The sequence below is a fragment of the Falco biarmicus genome, chromosome W (genome assembly GCF_023638135.1).
Source record: "Falco biarmicus isolate bFalBia1 chromosome W, bFalBia1.pri, whole genome shotgun sequence".
NCBI classification, from domain to species: Eukaryota; Metazoa; Chordata; class Aves; order Falconiformes; family Falconidae; genus Falco; species Falco biarmicus.
The window spans coordinates 22863120-22886575 of record NC_079310.1 but is presented as its reverse complement, the minus strand read 5'-3'; the positions used below and the strand labels follow the sequence as shown (position 1 = coordinate 22886575).

Below are 23456 nucleotides of genomic sequence, written 5' to 3'. Positions count from 1 at the left end.
AACCTGTATAGAGGAGTAATTTTTTCTTTTTCTTTCTTCAGGTTACTATCATTAGAGGAACTGGACTGTAGTTTCAATGAGATTGAAACATTGCCTTCGTCTGTTGGGCAACTTTCTAACATAAGGACATTTGCTGCAGATCATAACTTTTTAACACAGCTGCCATCAGAGGTATGTATTCAGTTACAAAACTAACATTTTGATGTATCTTAAACTATATAGTCTGTAAAACTTTTGGATAAGTTAATAATTCTTGAGTAGATTTTCTGTATGTGTTTTTAAAAGCAAGGGTATACAAATATACAAACTTTAATTAAATTCTGATTTTTTTTTAAGCAAAAGTAGAAATTTGTTGCTAGTGTATTGAAACTAAAAGAAGATTTAATATGTAAAAATAAATCAAAATTGTGCTTTACAAGTAAAAATATCAGTAATACTAGTTGTTTTAAAACAGTAAAAATTTGTGTAGAGTTGTGAAGATGAATTCTTTTTTTTTTTTTTCTTTTTCTTTTTTTTTTCAGATTGGAAACTGGAAGCATTTAACAGTGTTGTTTCTACATTCTAATAAGCTTGAATTTCTCCCTGAAGAAGTGGGTGATATGCAGAAATTAAAAGTCATCAATTTGAGTGACAATAGGTTTGTGAATACATTAATTCAAATAGAAGTTGTGTAAAATGCAATATCATTGCATATAGTGTCTTGTAACTGATGTCTATCCCCAAAATGTAAGTAGAGGTATATTGTGCTATCTTCCTTATCTCACCCACAGCTTAGAAGCTGAGATGCATGTATTTAATATATTATTGTTGTATTCTAGATCTTGCTGTTCCATAGTATTAAGCTGTATTCATTTTAATTACTTAAGCACATGCATTGAAGTACAGCTTCAAAACATTGATGATTGTTAGCATGTATTTTTTAGGGAATTTGATTGGTTATTTTCATAAAAAACTTTGATTCTTACTTAAAAATATATAGCTTCCTGTATTGCATTTAGAAGACACAAAACAATATCATGGTATACTGTATGTAAAACACTTGAGTATGCTGGAGAAGGGGGAAAAAAGAGTTGTGTTTTATTAGAGCTAGTAATTAAAAACTGACAAACCATTTCTCTTTTGGGAATTGCCAATTTGTAGAATTTCAATGTATTGGGAGAGATAAGTCTGAACTCTCCATCCTGTTTTGCCAATCCAGCTTCTCTGTACTCCATCTATAGCCTGATTATCCATTAATGCCACTGCTTTCATTTATCAGGGCAACTCCATTCTTATATATGTTTCTTGGGGGAAAACGGCACTTTTTTCAGGTGTAGCACTTTTTTCTTAATTGGAGTGCATGTGTATTGAAAGATAAAAATGCTGAGGATTCAGATTCAAGTATGAAAATAGTCTTGATTTTAAGTTGGATAGTTAATATACACATAATGACAATGATTGTCTTCAAAATTGTATTTAAGTCACTGTCAGTGTCTTCAAGTTTCATTTTTTTTAATCTGCTTGCTAAACTGATCAGAAATGTGGTTTGGGTTTTTTTTCTGAGTATAGCTTTGAATCTATAATAAAAGCTGTTAACTTTCAACTGTCAATAGTTTTTTTATTTAACTATGTCTGTAAATGTCTTTAAACATTTTACAGGCTAATGCAGCATTTTTTCTTAACAGTATTTAATGATAAGTGTACTTACATAAACTCTTCTTGCTATGATTTACAGACTGAAGAATTTGCCATTCACCTTTACAAAACTGCAACAGCTTACTGCTATGTGGCTATCAGACAATCAGGTTAAGTTTTTAAAAATTAATGATGTTGACCTTATTCTTAATGGAATTGACAAGAACGGAGCCATCTGTTATTATTTAATAATGCATATTATTAAATAATATTATTAAATAATTATTTTATTTAATTAAATAATAATTATTATTTAATAAGATGTAGTACTGTGTATATACATCAATACTTCCTTGACATTATTGCTGTGTCAGTTCTCCTGAAACAAACAACACTGAGCCTACCTGACTTTGGAGACTTGCATATTTCTGGCAAAGTTCTGTGCCATTAAGAAATGCAATTTAACTGATGTTGGATTTTTTTGGTTTTTGTTTTTTCTTAATTCAGACTTGTTTACACAGGAAAGGTAATGCTTGATAAGCTAGTACTTGAATGTGTAGCATGCTGTTTCTTCCACAGATATACCATTGAGGAAACTTAGCATGCCTTTTTGTGCTGGGTTTCTTGTCCCACCTTTGAACTCTGTGACTCTCCAAGTTTCAAGCTATTGAGAAGAAACTTGTGCACTTGTGGCTTGTATTTTTCCTGTGTACATAGCCTTCTGTACTATTCCAGTTTCCTGAATGCATTAAGGTATACAGGGCTGCCAGAAACCCACTAGCCTCAGGTGTAGTATAATGAAAGCACTTTTACCAATACGGTAATTTCAAGAATCCCCTGCCCTTTTATGTAAGGGATGGGGGATAATCAATCTGGTGTCATTGTAAAAAATTGATTACAAATTTTTTCTCTATATATGATTGTCTACAGCTTTAAATGGCTAAATATATTTGTGTATTCTACATCAGCCTCCTTTGGGATAGTAATAAGTCCTAACAAGAAACTGGGTTACTCTTAGAATATCTAGTGTTTGCTCTTCTCTTAAAGCTGTTACTGAGTTTCAGTTCTCAGTCAAAGCCAGTTGTCACAGACAGACATGTTAATAATTTCATTTTGTGAAAATTATTCAGAGGTGAAATGATTTAATGCAAGGCAGAGTAATCTGCAAAGTAATGGGACAGGCATGCTCTGTGATATGTAGATCATGTTTACTTTTTACACATATATATTCTCATAACATACCCTTCTTTCATTTGCTGCTTAGTCTAAACCACTTATCCCTCTTCAAAAAGAAGCTGACCCTGACACACAGAAAACAGTGCTTACTAATTACATGTTCCCCCAGCAACCAAGGACTGAGGATGGTAAGAATTTCTGAAATACCCTGTCAGAATGGTCACTTTTGAAAATAATAATGGGAAGACAGTCCAGCTAATGTAATTTTCACTAGATAATACTTAGATACAAGTTTGAAGTAAACTTGTAAGTGATGACGAGTTATATCTGAAGAATGAGAACAGTAACTTAAAAATGTGATCCACATATTAGTAAATTCTGGGTGAAACTGTTCCAATTGGAAGTGTGCATGTATGGGGAATGAGGTGAGGAATGGACTGGTGGAGTAACATTCTTTGATGGCTGCCACTTCCCAGTGTGACACCATTTCATTCCAGCAAAGCTTAATGGATTGGGTTGAAATTCTCCTTGCCAGGTGTCTGCTTCAGACTGACTATTTTAAAAAAATGTTAGACAAAATGTTTCATCTATTACCGAATATGTATTTTTTTAAAAGTACATAGCATTCTGTGTTTTATTTTAAAAGAAAAAAAATCAGTCCAGAAAAAATGCATTTTGCTCACATGTAGTTCAAACTGTTTTATAAAAGGTTAGGCCCAGAACATGACTCTCTGGTGAGGTCTTAATTTCTGTACACTTGTGAAATATTTAGGAAAATGAGTAACCCCATCAGGAGGTAGGGACAGAGAGTAAAGTCTCTATATTTCTCCACTTTCTGCAGGCAAATGGAAAAAGCTTGTGCTTCTTTAACAGAAATGGGAGGACAGGTATCAGTGGGAATAACTGAAAATTGACAAGTGGCAACATTTTCTGTTACATGGCACAAATGTCTAGTATACAGAGTAATAAAAAATATCTGCAAAACCAGAAAATAGTACATTACTTTTAGCACCTTCTAATGCAGATAACACATGTGCAATACTTCTGATAGAATGTGAGAATTATAAAATCATTTGGAGATTGTCAGTGAAGCTGAAGATAGTTCCTGAAAGTGTTCTCTCAATTTGAATTTTATTTTACTCCAGTGGCAAGGTTTCTTTCTGTAGATGAGGAAAGGGCTGCTTGTTTGGCTTAAGTTGACAAAATACCTCCCTCTGAGGCAGTCATTCCAAACAGAAGGTTTAAAATTTAATATATAACCTTTTTAAAATTTAAAATTCTTTAAAAAGTTTTTTTATTATTATTGTGCCAGGAACTGTTTCAGCGATATTGAAGTCTATTAGAATATTTTTCAGATGTGTTAAAATTGTAAGTTTACCCAATAAACACAGTGTAACAAATATTCCAATGCACTTGGTGAGCCCTATAATTAAGGATTTTTCTATTTCAGATATAATTAATATGAACAGTCTTGGCATTGCTAGTGAGGTATATAGATTTGCTGGGGTGGTGGTGACAGATTTATTAGACTACTTGGCATGCTAGAGTAGAACCTGAGTAATGTAACACAAGGCATGGAGACATGCTAGAATAAGAGACAGTGAGTAACTAAAAGATTTTTTTGTTTTGTTTTTTTCCTTTTGTAAAATTAAGCAAGTAATACTTTGTAACAGTCCTGTCATTTATATAACTTCTGCAAAATCATGTGTTTACATTAAGTTTTAGGTGCTTTTGTTTTTTTCAAGATTAGTAATTTATTCTTTTTTTTTTATTTTTCATGAAGTGAAATCAGGTGAATGCTTTTATACATACTTAATGAGACCACGTCACTGAAGTCAGGCTATATATAAAAGTATAATTTACTTTTTTAATATAAAATACATATTTTCATATGTGTATATATATGAATAAAAATACTTTGCATCAGAGTTCTGCTGAAAATCTGCAACTGGGAGTGTTCAGACTAGTTTACAGCTGTGTGTATGAATTATTTTTTTACTTTACAAAAAGGGATTTTACTGTTATGAAAATACAGTCAAGTTCATAAAGCAGTAGCAGTGCAGCTAGTCATCAATTTATGGTGCTGCTAGTCTCTTATCTTTTAAGAATACATACAAAAACACATCAGTTCCATCCAGGAAAAATAAAGTATAATGTATCCCATTCTTACAAGAATCTTTTTTTATTATTATTTAGTTATGTTCATATCTGATAATGAAAGTTTCAATCCATCTCTGTGGGAGGAACAGAGGAAACAGCGTGCTCAGGTGGCATTTGAGTGTGATGAAGACAAAGATGAGAGGCAGGCACCACCTCGGGTTAGTATTGAATTTATTTTTAATACTTGGGGCTTTGCTCCCTCTTCTCCTTCTACCCCCAGTTCCCATCCTTTTCCTTACTCTGGCTGTGGATTTCACTCTGCTGAAGAAATCAAGTCTTCAGTTGTTAGTTTAAGAGTATCTAACAGGATGAAATACTTCCTGACAGACATGCCCATTGTTTAAAGTGAAGCACAAGGGGAAAAGTCTCAGCTGATGTAAGACAATGTAAGGCATAACTAGAAGACTATTAGACTGATGGTGCTGTGGGGAAACAATGATTAATCTTTAATTTTCTTTAAGTTAATTACAGCTGTAATAATTCTTCCAGCTTGCAATTAATGGACAAATTAAAAAAAAATAACAGTGATTTGTAATCTTGCTGGGTTTTATAGACTGAAGTCTGAGTTAATCCAGATAGACCAAACAGTGAAGTGGAAATACTTGATTGCTCCGCTCAATGTTTTGTCCTAAATCATTGTCTGTTTTAAAACTGATGTTTTAATTATAGCATTTAATTAAATTCACAACATTATTGCTTTTTGTTACACAGGAAGGAAACCTAAAGAGATATCCAACTCCATATCCTGATGAACTGAAGAATATGGTTAAAACAGTCCAGACAATTGTACATAGACTAAAGGATGAAGAATCTACTGAAGATATTGCCAGGGAGTCAAAACGAGAAGGCCAGACAGTTTCTGTAAAAGATGTGGGGGTAAAGGTTATTCTCTTCTGACTTTGCAAGAACTTCCAAAGATCTAGAGTGTCATTGATTCCTTTTATTTCTCTTCTTTCTCAGCAATGATGCTTTAGCAGGAAAGCATGTCAAAGAACAGAACTTACCTCTTCACCATCTGAAGAAGCCTGTAATAAATGTCTGTTTTGCAGTAACAATTTTCCTCTGACACTAAGAACAAGGAAAGTGACTTGATTCTCAGGCAAATACAAACTATGGATGTGTTAAGAAGCTGGCTTCTTCATTTTCTGGAGGATGGCATCTTTGTCACCCTCTGATCCTCCTTTATCTGCCAGACTTTACAATAAAAATCAGGATAATCTCTAAGGATCTTGCCGCTGCCCTCATGACTGAAGGTTTTGCACTATAAGTTGGCAAGGTAATTGTAGCAAGTTGGCACAGGAATCACTAACAGGTTGATGTAGCATGATAGGACTACTGTTTGGTGCTGACATGTCTCATTGTAGATATTCTTGGCCATTTTTTATTTAACTGGAAATTTAATGGTACAAATTGACTCCAATAAGGAGGAGAGTCAAACTGATTGTCAAAGGGTAGGGACTGTACCTCAGTAATCTGCAGACATCTCTCTCTACCTGGTGCATTTCATACTTTATCATTTCAAAGCTCAGATTTTCCATTCCATAGTTTCCCAAAATATATGTTAACTCTAACTATCATGTTACTGAAAACCTTTCAGGATGTTTTTTCTACTAATGTTCTTAATCATGTAGACTTCAGAAATTGCTGCAATAAAGAACAGAGCAGATGAGAGAAAGCAATATTCAGCAGGAAGCTCTGTGCAGAAGCCTACTGAGCCAGAAGCTAAGCACAGCACTGCAAATTCACAGATGACTGCACTTGTTAAAACCTTGCAGAACACGAAAACAATTGTCAACCATGAAGACACACTCAAGGTATGGCATTGTGATGAACATCATAGCAGTCAAAAAATTGTGCTGGTGTTGTATTGAATTTGTTACTCTGAGAGATTAAAATTTATGTTGACAATAGAAAACTGTCATCCATAAGTGCTGTAAGTACAGATGGTTTGTAATGCAATATTTTTCTCACTTCAGACTATATTAAGTAAAATTTGAAATAGCTAATAAAAAGTTCATAATGAAAGATATATACATTTAAAGAAAAATAAAGCAAGCTCAATTAAAAGTTGACCTAAGTATCAAACTGTGAAAATACTCATTCTTAGATAGGATTTTCCAGTTTTTGCTTGATTGTCAGTTGTTTAGTAAATAATTGATTATAATTGTCACTGAAACATCAGTATATCTAATTAGTGGGAGCAATCAAAAACTTTTATATCTAAGTGACTGTGCCCATTCATTTGGAATAAAAAGTAAAAGTTGGGTTTAAAAAAAAATGTATTCCTCTACATTTATTAGTGAGCTGTCATGAATATGACTGAAATTGTATCTACTCCTTGTAAAGAGACAGAGATTTTTAACTTCTGAACTCTTTGTACGTCTCTGTGATAAACAACATGTATTCATTTTTTATTTAGTGTTTCAGACATATGACAAATTTTGGAACCTGTCACTTCATTAGTTGCCAATCACAACCTGTAAAATGCTTTTTTCATTTCTCAAGCAGATTATTTTTGCCTGTGTTGTGTAAGCAGTGGAACATGTGTATATCATGCTTTTGCTGAAGAGGCTTTCTGATAAGCAGTTATGGCTGTTGCTGGCTTTTTCCCTGCTAGTGTGTTCCTGTTTCTACATCCTTTCTGAAAATATTGGGTTTGACATTTTTCTTTAGTTTAAATACATAATTTCAGAAAATCATATTAGTTGTCTAATGATAGTGACAGCAATTCTTTGAAGCTGGCTGTTTGTCAGTAAGTAAATGAGGCAGCAGTGCATAGTTGATCAGGGATACTGAATTCCTTACTTCCATGTTATAACATGCTGGTAATTCTGTTGCAGTTGAATCCAGGTATCTAAACTATGCATGCTTCTAAGTTTGTGGGGTTTTTTTTTTCATTTCAACATTGATTACGCTTGTTGTATGTTACATCCAAGGGCAAAGGAAATGTTGCAGAGGCAGTGAAGAGGTGGTTTGTTCCGATTGCAGAGAAACAGGTGGATTTTTTTTAATGAAGACTATCATACATTGTTTGCTACATCTCAGTCAGGTTTGTCCTTCCTTCAGTCCAAAGAACTGGCCAAGTATTTAGTATCATGGGAAAGGTGGTACTCCAGTAGGTTCTATACATTAAATGTTCTGAAACTTGTAAGAAAAAATGAACATTGATAGACTATTTTTGCAATCTGTGACATAGATTTCTGTAGCATTTGAAAGAGGAAGCATGCTTACTAGAAAGAAGTTTCTACTTTAGGGAAAGAAGGCTTTTTCTCCTCAAAATATTATTGAAAACAATTGGGTTTTGAAAATAATAGCTATACAGGCCTGGCAGTAGGATACTGAATCAGTCACATGGCTGTTCTTGCAGCAGCTTTGTCAGTTAATCTCTTTCATAAGTGCACTGAGTGCCATCTTATAATTAGGAACTAGTGATTTGTAGCTGAAATGTATTCAGCATCACTTTATTCCTCTGCCAGTTGTTCTTGAAGATAAATAACTTCTGTTCCTTTTGGAATTTATCCCCAATGTAAACTTAAAGGTATCAACCCAAGCCACGCTTGCTCTTTTTTTGCTAAACTAGGCGAGCCAAAGTCATTCAGTCTTTTATCACAGCATAGCTCTCCATTCCTAAGATTGTCTTGGTAATGCTACTCCATAACTGTTTCAGTTTGAACTCTTTTCTGCAAATTCAATACCCAGCTAGTCAGTCTGGAGTGTTCGCTGGTACAGTGATAACTTTCTGACTTGAACTCAACTGGAGGTTCTTTCCAGTGGTGGAACAGAGGCTGCATCTGCTTGCTCCAAGTAGATTCTTTTGGTTGAAGTTATACCGGTTTGACTGTTCATCAGTGACAATGCAAGTCTGCCTATGCTGCTTCTTAAAATTAATTCAGTGGCAAGTATTACTATGTTCAGTTGACTTGCACTACACAGTTGCTGTTATGCCTGTGCTGCTTATTTATCTTTTCCCCTTTATTGTTCAGTGGGTGACAGTTTAGATAGCTTTTACTTAACCTTTTAAGCGCTTTTAAAATATGCACAGCATAATAAAGCTGGTTTTCCTTTAGCAGGAATCAGAAGAACTCTCCTCTGATGAAGAGATGAAAATGGCAGAAATGCGACCACCGCTGATAGAAACCTCCATAAATCAACCAAAAGTGGTAGCTCTTAACTATGGTATCTAACCTTTTTTGTTACTGCTAAGTAATGAAAGCAGAAAAAAAATACTGCATTATCTTATATTTGAGTGTGTGGTAGAGAAAGCTGTGTTCACATCCTAATTTTCTTGATTCTTGTCATTAGTTTAAAAGCAGAGGGGGAAAGGAGGTGCTTGTGTTTTGGGGGACCATTAGCTTGAACACACTCTTGATATGTTTAAGAAAAGGATTGCAGAATGTGGTATTTACCTTGGAAATATTCCATATTCTTCTCCCTCCCCCCCCCCCCCTCCAATTTTGTGGACTGCTGCTGCTTTTGGCAGCAATTATCACTTGTTCAAATTTCTCAGAGAAGTTGTGCTCTCTTCCTAAGGTTTGAGAATAAACTTCTCTTGTGTCAACTCCTCCAGAGTCACTTTACTCATTTTTTTCTTCTTTCCTCTCATAGGAAACTTCAGAAATTTTTTTTTTGTTAACTAAGTTTTATATTCTCTGAAAGATAGTTTCAGTCTGGGTAACCATTTCCTTAAGAGTAGGGAATGACCTAGGATTCAGAGAAAACAAAATTTAACAGTTGAAGAGAAAATTGTATTTTGCTTCATATGATATCCTAGTCCAGTACTTTCCAGGATGAAAGGCTTTTCTGGACATTACATGTAAAAGGGTAAGATTTAGTGAGGAGGAAGGAAAACCACATGGAGGTAGCAAGAGAGAGTCTGCTGAGGATCACATGCAGGTGAAGAGACTGACGTTTATCAATGTCATATTTGGGGGTTTATGCCTGGCTAAAGTACTAAGTCAAAACTTCTTTCTTGTCTCTGGAGATAGAAAATAGCTTCACAAAATTTATGCGCTTGGCAACTTTAACTGTGTCTTGAAGCAAACATTTAAATGCATTTGTTTGTACACTTATGTTTGCCCATGTCAAAATCGTGGCTGGCTTGAAGTCCCGCAGATAAATGATTTTTACATGGATGTAGGATGTAAGTATGCATGCATTAAGAATCAATGTGCACAGGTGTAAATGACTGAAAATGTTGTCCTAGGTGATCTGCAAAGCATGGGAATGCATTGGTTCCAGCTCTGCAGAAGAACATTTTTCTTTCCTGTTTTTTACATGTATAAAACTATATAGAGTTCAACCAGAGGTCTAGGTCTTTCCAGACTGTTTGATCTAATAAATAGCTATTTAACAATGACAGAATGTTCAAAAGCAGGAACTGTGCACACTTTCAAAATCCTTCATGTGAAGCAGTGTACTTTGCATTCATAAGGGCTAATAGACTTGTAATTGAAAACTTGGGAATCATTACAAAAACAGAAATATGATTTGATAGATATTTTTGGAAAATACTGCATAATGTAGTACACTAGTTTATGCTAAGGAAACTTGGAATAAAGCAACAAGGTAAATTTCATTACCAGGTGAGGGCTTTTTACATTGAGACATATTTTAAAAATAGGAGCTGTTGCCAACAGTCTTTTATAAGTTTATACAAAGTTTGCAAATGTGTTAGCTTATATGTTAGCTTCCAGTAATAAGTATTACTGAAGAACAAGATACTGTTTCTAAACACTGTAACATCCACACATTACAGACATCTGTTTAATAGCCGTTTAACTAAATTGGCAATTTTTTATTTCAGATGATTCAAAAGATGCCGATTCCTTCTCAGATGAAGCTACCCACAATAGCAATCAAAATAACAGCAACTGTTCCTCTCCTTCTCAAATGTCAGATTCTGTTTCCTTAAATACTGATAGTAGCCAAGATATTTCTCTCTGTTCTCCAGACAAAGAAATGCATGCTGCTGTATTATCCAATATCAGGTTTGTAAAATACTGTATACCACTGAACAAATATAATAGAAAAATGTTACTTAATCTTTCATATTACACGTCCATTCCTTTATTTAGTTAATGATTCTTTTATCATTCGTGAAATAATTTAAATTTTAATGTTTTAAAATAATGTTAAATAATGGAATAGGTTTGGGTGTTTGGGGTTTTTTTTAAAAAAAAAAAACAACAAAACCCCAACCACCAAACCCAAAACCAAAAAAAAAAAGGACAATAAAATTGAGAGGCCAATTTTAGTATAAAAGACATGGTTCCCATCTGTAATATTAATATGGTATAATAATTTCACCCTTAATAATTTGTTATGCCTGAAAAATACTTTCAATACACCATTTTAAAAGCTCTATGTTTTTATTTGCATAATGTTGAAAATAAATTTTATTACTAAATTATAAAAAGCACTTAGAAACTTAGAATGTACTTACAGATTGTTTATCTTTTTGTAGTTCTAGTTAAAAGGTGCCTTTTTTTTTTTTTTTTTTAAATTTGCCAATAGAAACAAGACATTTGGCCAAAATTGTCATGGAAATGTCAAGTATTTGATAAAATACAGTTATTGTCACTTTGTACTTTCTGACACTTTTAAACTGTCTTCAGTTCCTGTTGAATTTAATTAAACTTCTGACATCAAAATATGATCAACAAAATTGATGACACAAGAGTTGCCAAAATGAGCCCTCTGTATAATATATTTTTGTAATGGTAAGGTAGCAAATCATAAATTTGGTTGTATATTGGTCTTTGTCCTGTATTGTGTGTACAGCATGGCTGTCTTGCATGTTAATGATTATTTTTTCTAAAACAGTTCTTAAAGGAATATGTTGGTCCATTTTGGAATTTCTTTTAAGAGCCATCTTTTTTTCCAGGCAAGAAGATGAAAATTTGAATAATCTTTTGCAAAATGGAGGTGAATTGAGCATTATAGTAGAAGAAAGAAATTACGTGCAAGAGGTTACAAATTTGTCTGAATACAAATTAAGCATTGAAGAAAGATTAGGCCTGATAAGAAAAGGTGTTGATCTAAGCACTCCTACAGAGGAGTCTCACAAAACAGACCAAATAAACATGAATATCAATAAACTGGTTAGTGAAGCAGCAGTGCCAGTTCCTGTAGAAAGGTTACAAACACAGAAAATAGTTTCAGTAAAGGGCTTTTTGAATAACAATATGAAAGAAGAAAGCCAGTACTTGGAAAATGGAAATAAATATCCTATAAATAAAGTAAATGGACATCCTGAGGATGCACTGCAGTCTCCCAGTAAAGATGAACTGACAAGAAGCACTACAGTTGATGGTGATTCTTCTGCTGAGCTGTCTGTTTCAAGAAGCACTGAAGATTTGTCCCCACAGAGAAGTGGTCCTGTGATGAAATCTCACAGCATCACCAGTATGGACACCAGTCTGGAAATCTATGATATTGTTAATGAGGATGGATCTCAACAGCCAAACTCAGTGGTAAAATCAACATCTAGTAGTGCAGATGGAAAAAACATAGTCCGAAGTAAATCCACTACTCTTCTGTATGATCAGCCTTTTCAGGTTTTTCCTGGGCCATTGTCGTCATCTGCTTTAGTATCTTCTACAAAAACTGTGTTCAAGTTTGACTCAAATCACAGTCCTGAAGGTGCTAATGTAGTAAGATCAGCGATAAGTGGTGCACAGATGTTTTGCACTCCCCAGTATAGTATTCAGTACAGCAGCAGTCCAACAACGAAAGATACCTTGCGGCCCCAGAAACAAAACACCCAAGTAGAACAAGGCAGCTTACCTCTTTCATGTCTGCTTAGGTCTGACAGCACAGAAATCCCCAGCTATGTAAAGCATTCTGCCAATATGAATTTATCCAACCATAACAATGTCCGAGCCAGTGCTGTGTATAACACTCAACAACAGATTGCTGGGAGACATGTAAATGTGTGGGCTATTCCACCAAATGATAGACTGTTCCTGGGAGCAACCAGACATACTCTTCAAAGGCAGAGCAGCATATCCTCTACAGCTTCTATAAATCTTGGGGATATTGGACCTTCAAGGTGGGCCCGGGTTCCTGAGGGGGACTATTTAACATACAGAGACTTGCATTCAGTAGGAATAGCTCCACCAGTAATGTCTGGGCAACAGAGACCTCTTTCTGCCAGGACATATAGCATTGATGGTCCAAACATACCCCGACCACAGAGTGCTCGGCCATTGGTGAATGAAATACCAGAAAGAACTATGTCAGTTAGTGACTTTAATTACTCATGGACTAGCCCTTCAAAGAGATCAAACCCAAGGGTTAACTCTGACCATTCTTTATTAGACCCTCCAGGAAAAAGTCAAGTCCCTCATGACTGGAGGGAACAGGTGCTGCGACATATTGAGGCTAAAAAGCTAGAAAAGGTAAAAATAATATTTTTTAAACTTTTCTACCTGTTATCTGGATGTGGAATAACTTAAATATTCTGTGTTTTGAACTGCTTTTAATTACCAGTGAAAACGTACTTCTGATACTGCCTTAAAAAGGATAAACATGTTTCTGCTGAATATGTGAGAAACAGTCAAATGGTAGACTGTAAATGAACTTTTCTCCCAAAGAAAAAAGTCCCTGTTGTTTTTACACCATACTTGCCAGCTTAGCCCAATTACTTTAGAATGCATTAAATAATGTCATATTGACCTGCTGGACTGCAAGGCCAGCTCTTTTAGGCCAGGTAATTTTTATTGTTGTAGCATTGTATTCATATTATACTAAAATATTCCCTTACACTTCTTGATTTTTCTGTTTTGCCTTTTTTCCCTATTTCTTCACTTTAAGAACAAGGAAAAAATATGAATAAAATTTATTTGAAAGTATAGGTCTACAGCTTCAGTTGCTGAAGAATTCAAAAACCATAATTAACATATATATGCCTCCAAGCCAGTTGTCTTTTGAAGCTGGATATTTGACAGATTGTTCAATAAATATTTATTGCTATGAGATGAGAACACTTAAAATCTTGTTCATTTCAGGAAATCACAGGAGGTTTTGATATAACTAGAGATGATGAAAAGCATTCTTTATGTACTGTAAATGCTATCAACAATTTGAGCTGATACGTAGAGCTGAACAATTATTTATCTTCAAAGAATTTGAGACTAGAAGAGTGTAATCTGTGCTGTCCAGTTAAACCAATTTAAAATATCATCACTAAATATTGGGCAGAATGTCATTACCTGGTCCTGTTTCCTTGGAGGGGAAGCAAAGCAGCCAAAAATACATTTTGATTATGCCAGCTAGATGGATTTTCTTTTTCTTTTGAAAGAACATAGTTTGGTTTGTGATTATTATGCTAAATGTTTCGATATCATAAAATCATGAATCATAGCACAGTTTGGGTTAGAAGGGACCTAAGGTCATATAAGTTCATATAGATCTAATATAGATCTAATAATAGACCTAAGATCACCTAGTTCCAACCCCCCTGCCATAGGCAGGGACACTTTCCACTAGACCAGGTTGCTCAAAGCCCCATCCAACCTGGTCCTGAACACTTCCAGGGATGGGGCATCCACAACTTCTCTGGGCAACCTGTTCCAGTGCCCCACCACCCTCACAGTAAAGAATGTCTTCCTAATATCTAGTCTACATCTACCCTCTTTTAATTTAAAACCATTCCCCCTTGTCCTATCTCTACAGGCCCTACTAAAATGTCTGTTCTTATCTTTCTTATAAGCCCCCTTTAAGTACTGAAAGGCTGCAATAAGGTCTCCCTGGAGCCTTCTCTTCTCCAGGCTGAACAACCCCAACTCTCTCAGCCTTTCTTCATAGGAGAGGTGCTCCATCCCTCTGATCGTCTTTGTGGCCCTCCTCCAGACTCACTCCAACAGGTCGATGTCCTTATGTTGTGGGCCCCAGAGCTGAACAGTGCGCTCCATGTAGGGTCTCATAAGAGCAGAGTAGAGGGGAAATCACTTCCCTCAACCTGCTGGCCACCCTTATTTTGATGCAGCCCAGGATATTGTTGGCTTTCTGGGATGCAAATACACGTTGCTGGGTCATGTCAAGCTTCTCATTTACCAACACCCCCAAGTCCTGCTCCTAAGAGCTGCTCTGAATCCATTCTCCACCCAGGCTATATTTGTGCTTGGGATTGCCCCAACCCATGTGCAAGACCTTGCATTTAGCCTTGTTGAACTTCACCTCTCTAGCCTGTCCAGGTCCCTCTGGATGGCATCCCTTCCCTCCAGCATGTCCACCACACCACTCAACTTGGTGTCATTGGCAAACTTGCTGAGGGTGCACTTGATCCCCCGTCCAGGAATGCCAGTTGTCACCAGTCTCCTCTTGGACATTGAGCCGTTGACCACGTTGACTCTTTTGAGTGCGGCCATTCAGCCAATTCCTTATCCACCAAGTGGTCCATCCATCAAATCCATGTCTCTCCAATTTAGAGACAAGGATGTCATGCAGGACAGTGTCAAAAGCTTTGTACAAGTCCAGGTAGATGACGTCAGTTGCTCTTCCCTCATCCATCAACGCTTTAACCTCATCATAAAAGGCCACCAAATTTGTCAGGCACGATTTGCCCTTAGTGAAGCCATGTTGACTGTCATCAATCACCTCCTTATTTTCCACGTGCCTTAGCATAGTTTCCAGGAGGATGATCTTACTGGGCACAGAGGTGAGACTGACCAGCCTGTAGTTTCCCAGCTCTTCCTTATTTCCCTTTTTAAAAATGGGGGTTATGTTTCCCCTTTTCCTGTCAGTGGGAACTTCACCAGACTGCCATGATTTCTCAAATATGATGGATAGCAGCTCAGCCACTTCATCTGCCAGTTCCCTCAGGACCCGCAGATGCACCTCATCAAGTGCCATGGACTTGTGCACCTTCAAGTTCCTTGGATGGTCTCAAACCTCATCTTCTCCTATAGCAGGTGGTTCTTCATTCACCCAGTCCCTGCCTTTGCCTTCTGCGACTTGGGCGATGTGGCTGGAGCACTTGTTGGTGAAGACCGAGGCAAAGAAGTCATTGAGTACCTCAGCCTTCTCCATGTCCCAAGTAACCAGGTCTCCCATTTCCTTCCAGAGAGGGTCCATGTTTTCCCTAGTCTTCCTTTCATCGCCAATGTATCTATAAAAGCTTTTCTTATTGCCCTTGTTATCCTTGATAGCTAAATAAATTTAATTGGAGTTGGTTGAAAAAAATACTTTTATTTATGATTTTTCCTTGAAAGTCCAAGTATTAGGAGGGATGGGTTTGTTTTTAAGTTGCATAACTTCTGTTGATAGAAAGGGATGGGGTTTGTTTGTTTTTAAAGAGGCCTGTGCAACAGCCACACCTGTTCTTCTGATCCATTTTGAGTCAGGTGCAACATAAAATATTTTAAAACTTTCACAGTACTCTGCTGTTGTGTGGGAACCCTTTGTCCCACAGGGCAATCACAAGCCTCACCATGTTCCAACCCTAATAGTGCATTCTTTGATCTTCTGTTCTCCTGGACACACATGTCAAATCTTGCATGAAACAATAGAGAAGAGTAAAATCCCAGCAATACTTGAATGGAGAGGGAAAAAAAACTTGAGCATACTGATAATGGAATTTGTTTATAGCTCCTTCCTTTATCATCTACATTTGACATGTTAGGAATGATGTTTAATATACCAGTGAGATCTGTTCAGATACTGTAGCAGTGTAGTCACCTTGACTGAAGTGAAATTGATTGCCTGACGTGATTCCTTTTATATCTGTCCCTACTTTCTATCATGCTTTATATGTAAACTTTAATTTTTTTTTTTCCTACTAGAATAATATGGAATAGCTGTTATTGAGTTCTTAGCTGTGCATCTAATTTAACAGATCTTTAGCAATGTGTTTTCTATGTATGTATTTCTTTTGTTCTGGTTTTGAAGAATTTTTAAGTAGCTTTTACATAGCAATCTGAGACTTATTTATGGTTTTAAAAGTGAACATGTATATAATTGTCTACTTTATATTCTCTGAGATATGACTGACTCTTTAAAAAAAAATAACCAACTATGAAAAATGTATATATGGTCCTATAAGGCAGCTTGCAAATATGATAACGTGGAAAATCTCAGGATCTACTGGATATTTCTTTGTTCTTTTAAAGTAATGGTTTCAGATTTTTCTGTTTGTAATTAAAAATTAGCCGGGGCGTGGGGGTGTAATTAAAAATTAGCGGGGGGGGGGCGGCAGTTTAATATATAAACGAGACTTATGAAATGTTTTGAAGTCTGAAAAAAATTTTCAGTAATTACAGAACTTATTTAAGGAACAAGCATTTATTGGAAATTGCTTTGAGAAAGCTTTCATGGATTTAAAATGGCGTTTCTTTTTTTAAAGCATAAGATAAAACACTGACAAAAACAGGTATACAAAATCAAGCTTTATGATGAATATTTAATTCATATCTTCTTGCCTGTGGTTATACTCAATAGTATATATTACCTTTGCTGTGACTCTTCAGAGTCTGTTATTGAATTTAATCATATTTATTATTTCTATGCTGTGCTTCTTAGGAGGAGTGTGTAGTGCAGTTTTGGGGGTTGGTTTTGTTGGTTCTATTTTTTGTGTGTGAAAGTCCTGAAGTACTTGTTTGTTTTTATAAAATTTAGTAAGGGAGGAGCAGTGAACCTACATAAATAAATAGCGTCTCCTTATTGGCCAAACTTGGAGAAGCTAGTTCTTGGGGGTTTTATTAGCCCTTTTTACCTGATACAGGTGGGAAAAAAAAAAACAAACCAAACTTTCAAGAGGTTAATTTGCATGAGGATAGATACAGGATAGTTTTAAGTCCAGCAAAAAATAACAATGGATTCCAGCCAAGTAACCAGCATTTTTAACCTTTGACAAGATGTAAGGGGGCATACTCTGATCAACTAAAATTATCCATCTGGTTGAAGGTGAAAACAGTTCATGAAACTATTTGTAAATAGAAATTTTGCATATATTTAGTAGAAACTATTTTCTTACTTGATACAAAGCGTATTTTATTGTGGAATAGTGAAAAGGACTTCTTTAAATGTCAAGCTGCCCTGGTTATATACATAAGCTTTTTGGAAAGTATGCAATAAATTTTGCCCCACCCTCCAACCTTATAAATTTAGTGTATATGTGAGATTTTAAGAACAATAAGATTTTTCAACATGGTTTCTTTTAGAGTATGACTTGCCAATTTTACTAACCAGTATGTTACAGTAGTGTTCTATAGTAGTCTTGTTGAAAGTTTTCATTTAGGAATTTAAGCTATTATTGCCTGTGTAAAACACTAGAGGCACACATTTTATTGTGTGGTAGAATTTATCATCCATAAACTGCAATAATAAATGTCTGCAATGGTTATCTGCAAATATCTATTATATTTCTGTGTGCTGAGTAGGCAGAAACAATTGCTGGGTCTGATTCTATCCTTTCCTTGCATGTATATTTTCTTTTTTTGTTGTTGCGGATCTCTTGGGAGTTTATCAGGTGTGTGTTTGCTTTCAATTCTAATTTCATCTGGAATTAAGTGCTCTATTTTTTATCTACTTTATCTACTATTTATCTAGAATGGCAGAGTTTTCAGAGAAGAGCTCATAAAGTTAGATTGCTACTTTCCATTTCAGAAATTAAAATAGGTGGTTTTATTCTCAAAGTTGCCAGTGTATGGTGCCTTATTAAAAAAAAAAAAAAAAAGTGTTTCACTTGATATAGAATTGCAGTTTTAATCAAAGTTTGATTATTTTTTTTTTCCTCAACATACCTAATTTAGAAAAATATTTTGATTGGTACAGCCTCAGATTCTTTCCAAGTTAAGCTTGTTTAAATATGTCAAGGGAAATTACTTCAGTGGGTCTATGCACACATAAAATTAAGTTCTTAAGTGTTTGTAAGATCATAGCCTGAAGAATATTTTGATAGTAATAAATTAAAGGAATGCTATCTATTCAGTAGCTGTCAGCTTAAATTTTTATTTCAGTTTTATTTTGTTTCTCCATTTTTAATGGACTACTGAACCGTCAATGTGTTATAATGATATTTTGTGGAGTTCAGAAATCAATACATCACACTTCAAAAGGAATACAGTTCTTGTTTATTTTGAATGTAAACAAAAGTTCTGACCCTGCACACATTTTATGACAGTAGAATTTAAATTATATGTAATTCTCCATATGTAACTCTTCAATAATAATGCTGTCACTTACTGAAGATACCTTTTTTTTTTTTCAGAACCAGAATCCTAATATTTTTTTCCCCTTCCACATTACTGAAGGAGAATAGTTTCATAATATTTAGATTCCTCTTCATTGGGATAAACTGGTATCTTACTAGAATTCTATAAGATTTCAAAGCATTTTTAGCTTGCGTGCTTTTATTCAGAGAGGCTTTAAGCATCAATTTTAAGCATTTCAAGTGTTCCAAAATACTTTGAGCAAACTTATTCCAATCAAATTTAACAAATGAATTTTAGATAGGGTGGAATGAAAAGTGAAGGGATTTCCAGACATTTAATATAGCCTCAAAGGATTATTTATGTCCACCTTTAGCTGGCAATTGATTCTAAGTACTGTAATATAAATAAATTTTTAAAAGGCTAATACTTAAGCTTAGAAGTTAAGTTACCAGTTAAAGCTATTCTAAGATAAGTAGAATGTAGAGTCTTGCTCCCTGCAGATATTTTAATTTTATTAGTTCTTTTCTATACCAAAATTTAATCAATGGCCATGAGAGACTCCAGCCACTCTTAAAATTACAACATTATCCAATAGAAATTATTTTAGGCAAATTCCACTATTGTCTTGCACCTAAGTAAATGCTTTAAGGTGCTTCATTTCCTGAAAGACACACATTTGAAATCTGAAAATGTTAATTCTCTTGTAAGCTGCCAAATAGAGAATATGTTCTGATTCTTAGCATTGAAAAAGAATGTAAATAAACCCCAAAGCTATGCTACTGGCTGCCTGCATCTAAACTGATTCATTTAGAGGCCGATTTTGACTACAAATCCTAATTTATATGCCAAATACTTTCTTTACTTTATACATAGCCTTTTTTTCTTGATATATTGTAGCTTTTATTATGTCTTCTTCACAGTTGAATATCTGAGTTCTAGTAAATTTAGCTTTCACAAAAAAATAACGGAACATGGCATGTATATTGGTTAGCGTACATAGTTTAGAGTAGCTGAAATGAGATTTCTCAAGCCTCAAATATTTGAATTATTTTTTTGCAGGCCACTATGCCCCAAGACACTGTAGGAAATCATGTAAAGAATGCAGTTGGTAATTGGAATTAACATTCATATTTAATCTGAAGTTTAGACCATACATTTATTCCATATTTAATTTTTTAACAAATTGGAGTTCAAATTAGGGTTTTTTTGTGGCATCTGCATATTCATATTTCTGGAAGTGTCTTCTCTGGTGCAGCAATCTTCAGAAATCTTCCTAGAAAATGTACAACCTTCATTGTGCTTGTGTTGAGAAGCAAAATTAAGAGGGATACTGTTCACTCTCCAAACACCTCAGTTTCTCTCTTCCCAGCTAAAAATAGGTAGAGGAAGAATACTTCCTAGATTTGTCACTGGGAATATCTTCTTGTGTTAAACTAAAGCTTTCTTACAACTCCATGTAATTTAAAAGTGTTTGTTCTATACAGTTTACTTGTGGATTCCTTCTAATTTAGTGTTAAGACACTGTGCCCAATGTAGAGGAGAAAAACGGTGTTTGCAGTACTTCTCATGTCTTCCCTACATCAATTGCACAATCAGTTTTTGTACTTTGGAAAAAATCTCTACCAAGAAAGGCAATTTTATAAACCCTTGAATAAAACTGCTCACAGGTTATATTATTACCTTGAAGCTCACTAAACTGAGTTAACTGAAATCTTAATTCCTTATGGAGAAGTTCATGCCTCTACAAATTGTAGGAAAGTTCTACCTCCTATTGCAGATCTACCTTAGATTGTCACTATTTATTGACCATCTCTTTTGGTTCTTCTAAGAGAAGAGTTAATCTAACAGTTCTAAGGATCTTTATAGTAAGATGGTCTGCTAGAGACACTTTCAGAAGTCTTTCTAGTCTCACCATGCATCCCTTCTATTTTTGTCTTTTTGCCATTTACAGATGTAGACATTTAGGAGCCTCTGAGAGGAGCTTCCTGTAAGGAGACTTCAGGCAGTTGCTTGTACAAGTGGGGAAAAGGCCACCTGGCTAATTATATAGAGTATTTTGAGAAGAGTTGTAGGAAGATGCTTTGAGACACTAAGAAGCTAAGGAAAGCTCGCTTTAGCAGTTTCATCTGGGTGTTTGGACTGAAACTTAGAGGAGCAGTAAGCTTATATAGAATGTTTAGTAAAGAGAGACTTGAATGCTGAGTATAATTTTCCCCTCCCAAGAGGGCAAAAACTTCTGGAGACTTGTCTGGAAGCTTGAAAAATACTTTGATTAGAGAACAGGATAGGTGTAGAAGAGGAGCATGAAGAAAGCTCACTGTGCTCACATTGAGTGAGAGGTTATCCAAGAGCCTTGACCAAGAAAAGCCAAGTATTGTCAGTAAATGCTATTTTCCAAATGGATTTCAAATGACTGTGCTACCAGAGCATCTGAAGAGTATGAATATGCAGAGGCATATGACTGATTATTAAACTAGTTTTAATTTCACAAGATAAAGCTATTATGAAAGAACAAATGTCTGCCTGAGGACTAGTGACTATTTTCAAAATCAGATTAGTTTGTGTAGTCAACAGACAAAAAGCAAAATGTATTTATTCATGTAAGAGTTGCTGCAGTATCTTAGTCAAATTATATATATTCTGAACTTTTTTGTTACTTGGAAAAGTTAGAAACTTAAAAAAAAAAACACACAAGCTTTGGATTTGCTGGGTTTTGATGCTTTGTGGTATATCTTTTACTATGATATTTTTTCATGGATCTTTGTCACTGTTTTAAGATAGGTTTGTTTCATTTCTCAGGTGGCACATGGGAGATTTTCCTTTTCTTCTTTTGTGCAGTCTTTTTATTTTGTTTTGTTATAACTACAAAAGTCCATGGTGGCAAGACGGTAATGTCTACTGTTTTCTTTCTATTACCCTTGCCAATGCTGCAGAGGTCAGGTTTGCAAGGTAATGAAGCTCAAATCCAAACCACTATCACTTATGTCCTTGAGCTCATGTTACCTGTTTGATTGCCTACAGTGGCACAGGGATGGACTCCAAGGTTTCTTACCAGCTGCTTTTTCTTTAAATAAGGCTCGTTCACATTCTTGAATGAAGTGTTATTGGAATGCATTTTGGATGTTGACAGCATTGCAATAGCAAGAAAACCCAGTGAAACGGTCAAATCTCTGGCACTGTGTAAATTTTTATTTGTACTGTACCAGTAATGGGGGGGGGGGTGAGACAAAATAACTGGTAATTAGATGGTTTTCCACAGGTGTGTATCTTGACCGCCAGCTTCTCTGCCTACAACATTTTTTATATTGCAAATTTAATGAAAACCTAGAAATTTTGATAAGCTGTGCACCTTTATTGTTTCTCCAGATACGTTAACTTTTTAATTACTTTATTTACATGTAATTCTGCATGTAAACTGTTTTATACATCACAGTGGCACTGTTCTTGCATGACAATGGAATGTGTTTGTATTAATCTATATATAACATGTTTTGTGGTTTATGCATGCTGCACTAATCTGTGTTAAATCTGTCCCCTCTTTATTCAGAGCATGCTGTCTAGGTCCTTTAATTCCAATTATGCTGCAGTTAGCAGCTTTCAGTATGGCAGCTCTAGGGATCTGCATGGCAGCCAGGGTAGTGTTGCCTTGAGTGTTGCAGACAGAAGAGGTTCTGGTGTGCACGTTGTTCGAGTGAGTACCTACAGGAGGCTATTGCAATATATAGAAGGGGAAAGAATAAACTGTGAGGTATCCTTAAATTGATAGAGTTATCCTTTTATATATGGACAAAGCTTTCAATAAAAAGAATACAATTTCTGTGCTGGATTTTTTTTTTATAGGCATTAAATCAAAGACTTTGCCTTCACTTCATATGCTTTAACTTTATTGCAAGGCTTTTCAATTTAATGTCATGAAGTTGAGTTTTCTAATCGGCTTTTATAGATGGTTGAACATATGTAAAACTGTCTGGTTTCCTTGTAAAGGAAACGAGATATGTAAACAAGAGATTACTGTTCTGAATTTAATCTAGGTTGATGAAGGTTTGAACTAATTTTTATTATGCTTTTTCCTCCCCCAAACAAAATCTGATGATGTAAACTGTACTGTAAGATACTTTAGGCATTCAAGAAAATTAATATTTTAGTTTGTAAGAAAATGCAAGGAAATGATTCCTTAACTCTGAGCATCCTGAGTGATGTTATGGTATCCATAGTGAGCAGGATAAAGTCAACAGAAGACTTCTTTTAACCTTGTGAATCCTTGAATAGGCAGTCTTTAGCATTTGTTGACTTATCAATGTATTGGTGATCAAAGACACCTCTACAGTTGCTAGTTTTTGTAAATATCCAGCA

The 23456-nt window shown here is 35.2% G+C and overlaps 1 protein-coding gene across 21 annotated transcripts in view; it reads left to right on the top strand.

Annotated features, from left to right (window-relative positions):
- LOC130141885 (erbin-like) overlaps positions 1–23456 on the top strand; it is a 123967-nt gene that overhangs the window by 87248 nt on the left and 13263 nt on the right. For 16 of the 21 annotated variants that reach the window (XM_056323158.1, XM_056323166.1, XM_056323163.1 and 13 more), the window contains 11 exons: positions 42–171; positions 522–637; positions 1715–1784; positions 2879–2978; positions 4987–5108; positions 5662–5826; positions 6582–6764; positions 9018–9126; positions 10754–10937; positions 11834–13349; positions 22651–22794. In XM_056323158.1, the coding sequence (XP_056179133.1) occupies positions 42–171; positions 522–637; positions 1715–1784; positions 2879–2978; positions 4987–5108; positions 5662–5826; positions 6582–6764; positions 9018–9126; positions 10754–10937; positions 11834–13349; positions 22651–22794 (2839 nt within the window). Of the gene's footprint in view, positions 1–41; positions 172–521; positions 638–1714; positions 1785–2878; positions 2979–4986; positions 5109–5661; positions 5833–6581; positions 6765–9017; positions 9127–10753; positions 10938–11833; positions 13350–15860; positions 17116–22650; positions 22795–23456 lie in introns of those variants that run through there. The other 5 variants (XM_056323168.1, XM_056323176.1, XM_056323171.1 and 2 more) reach the window with 5 other exon arrangements.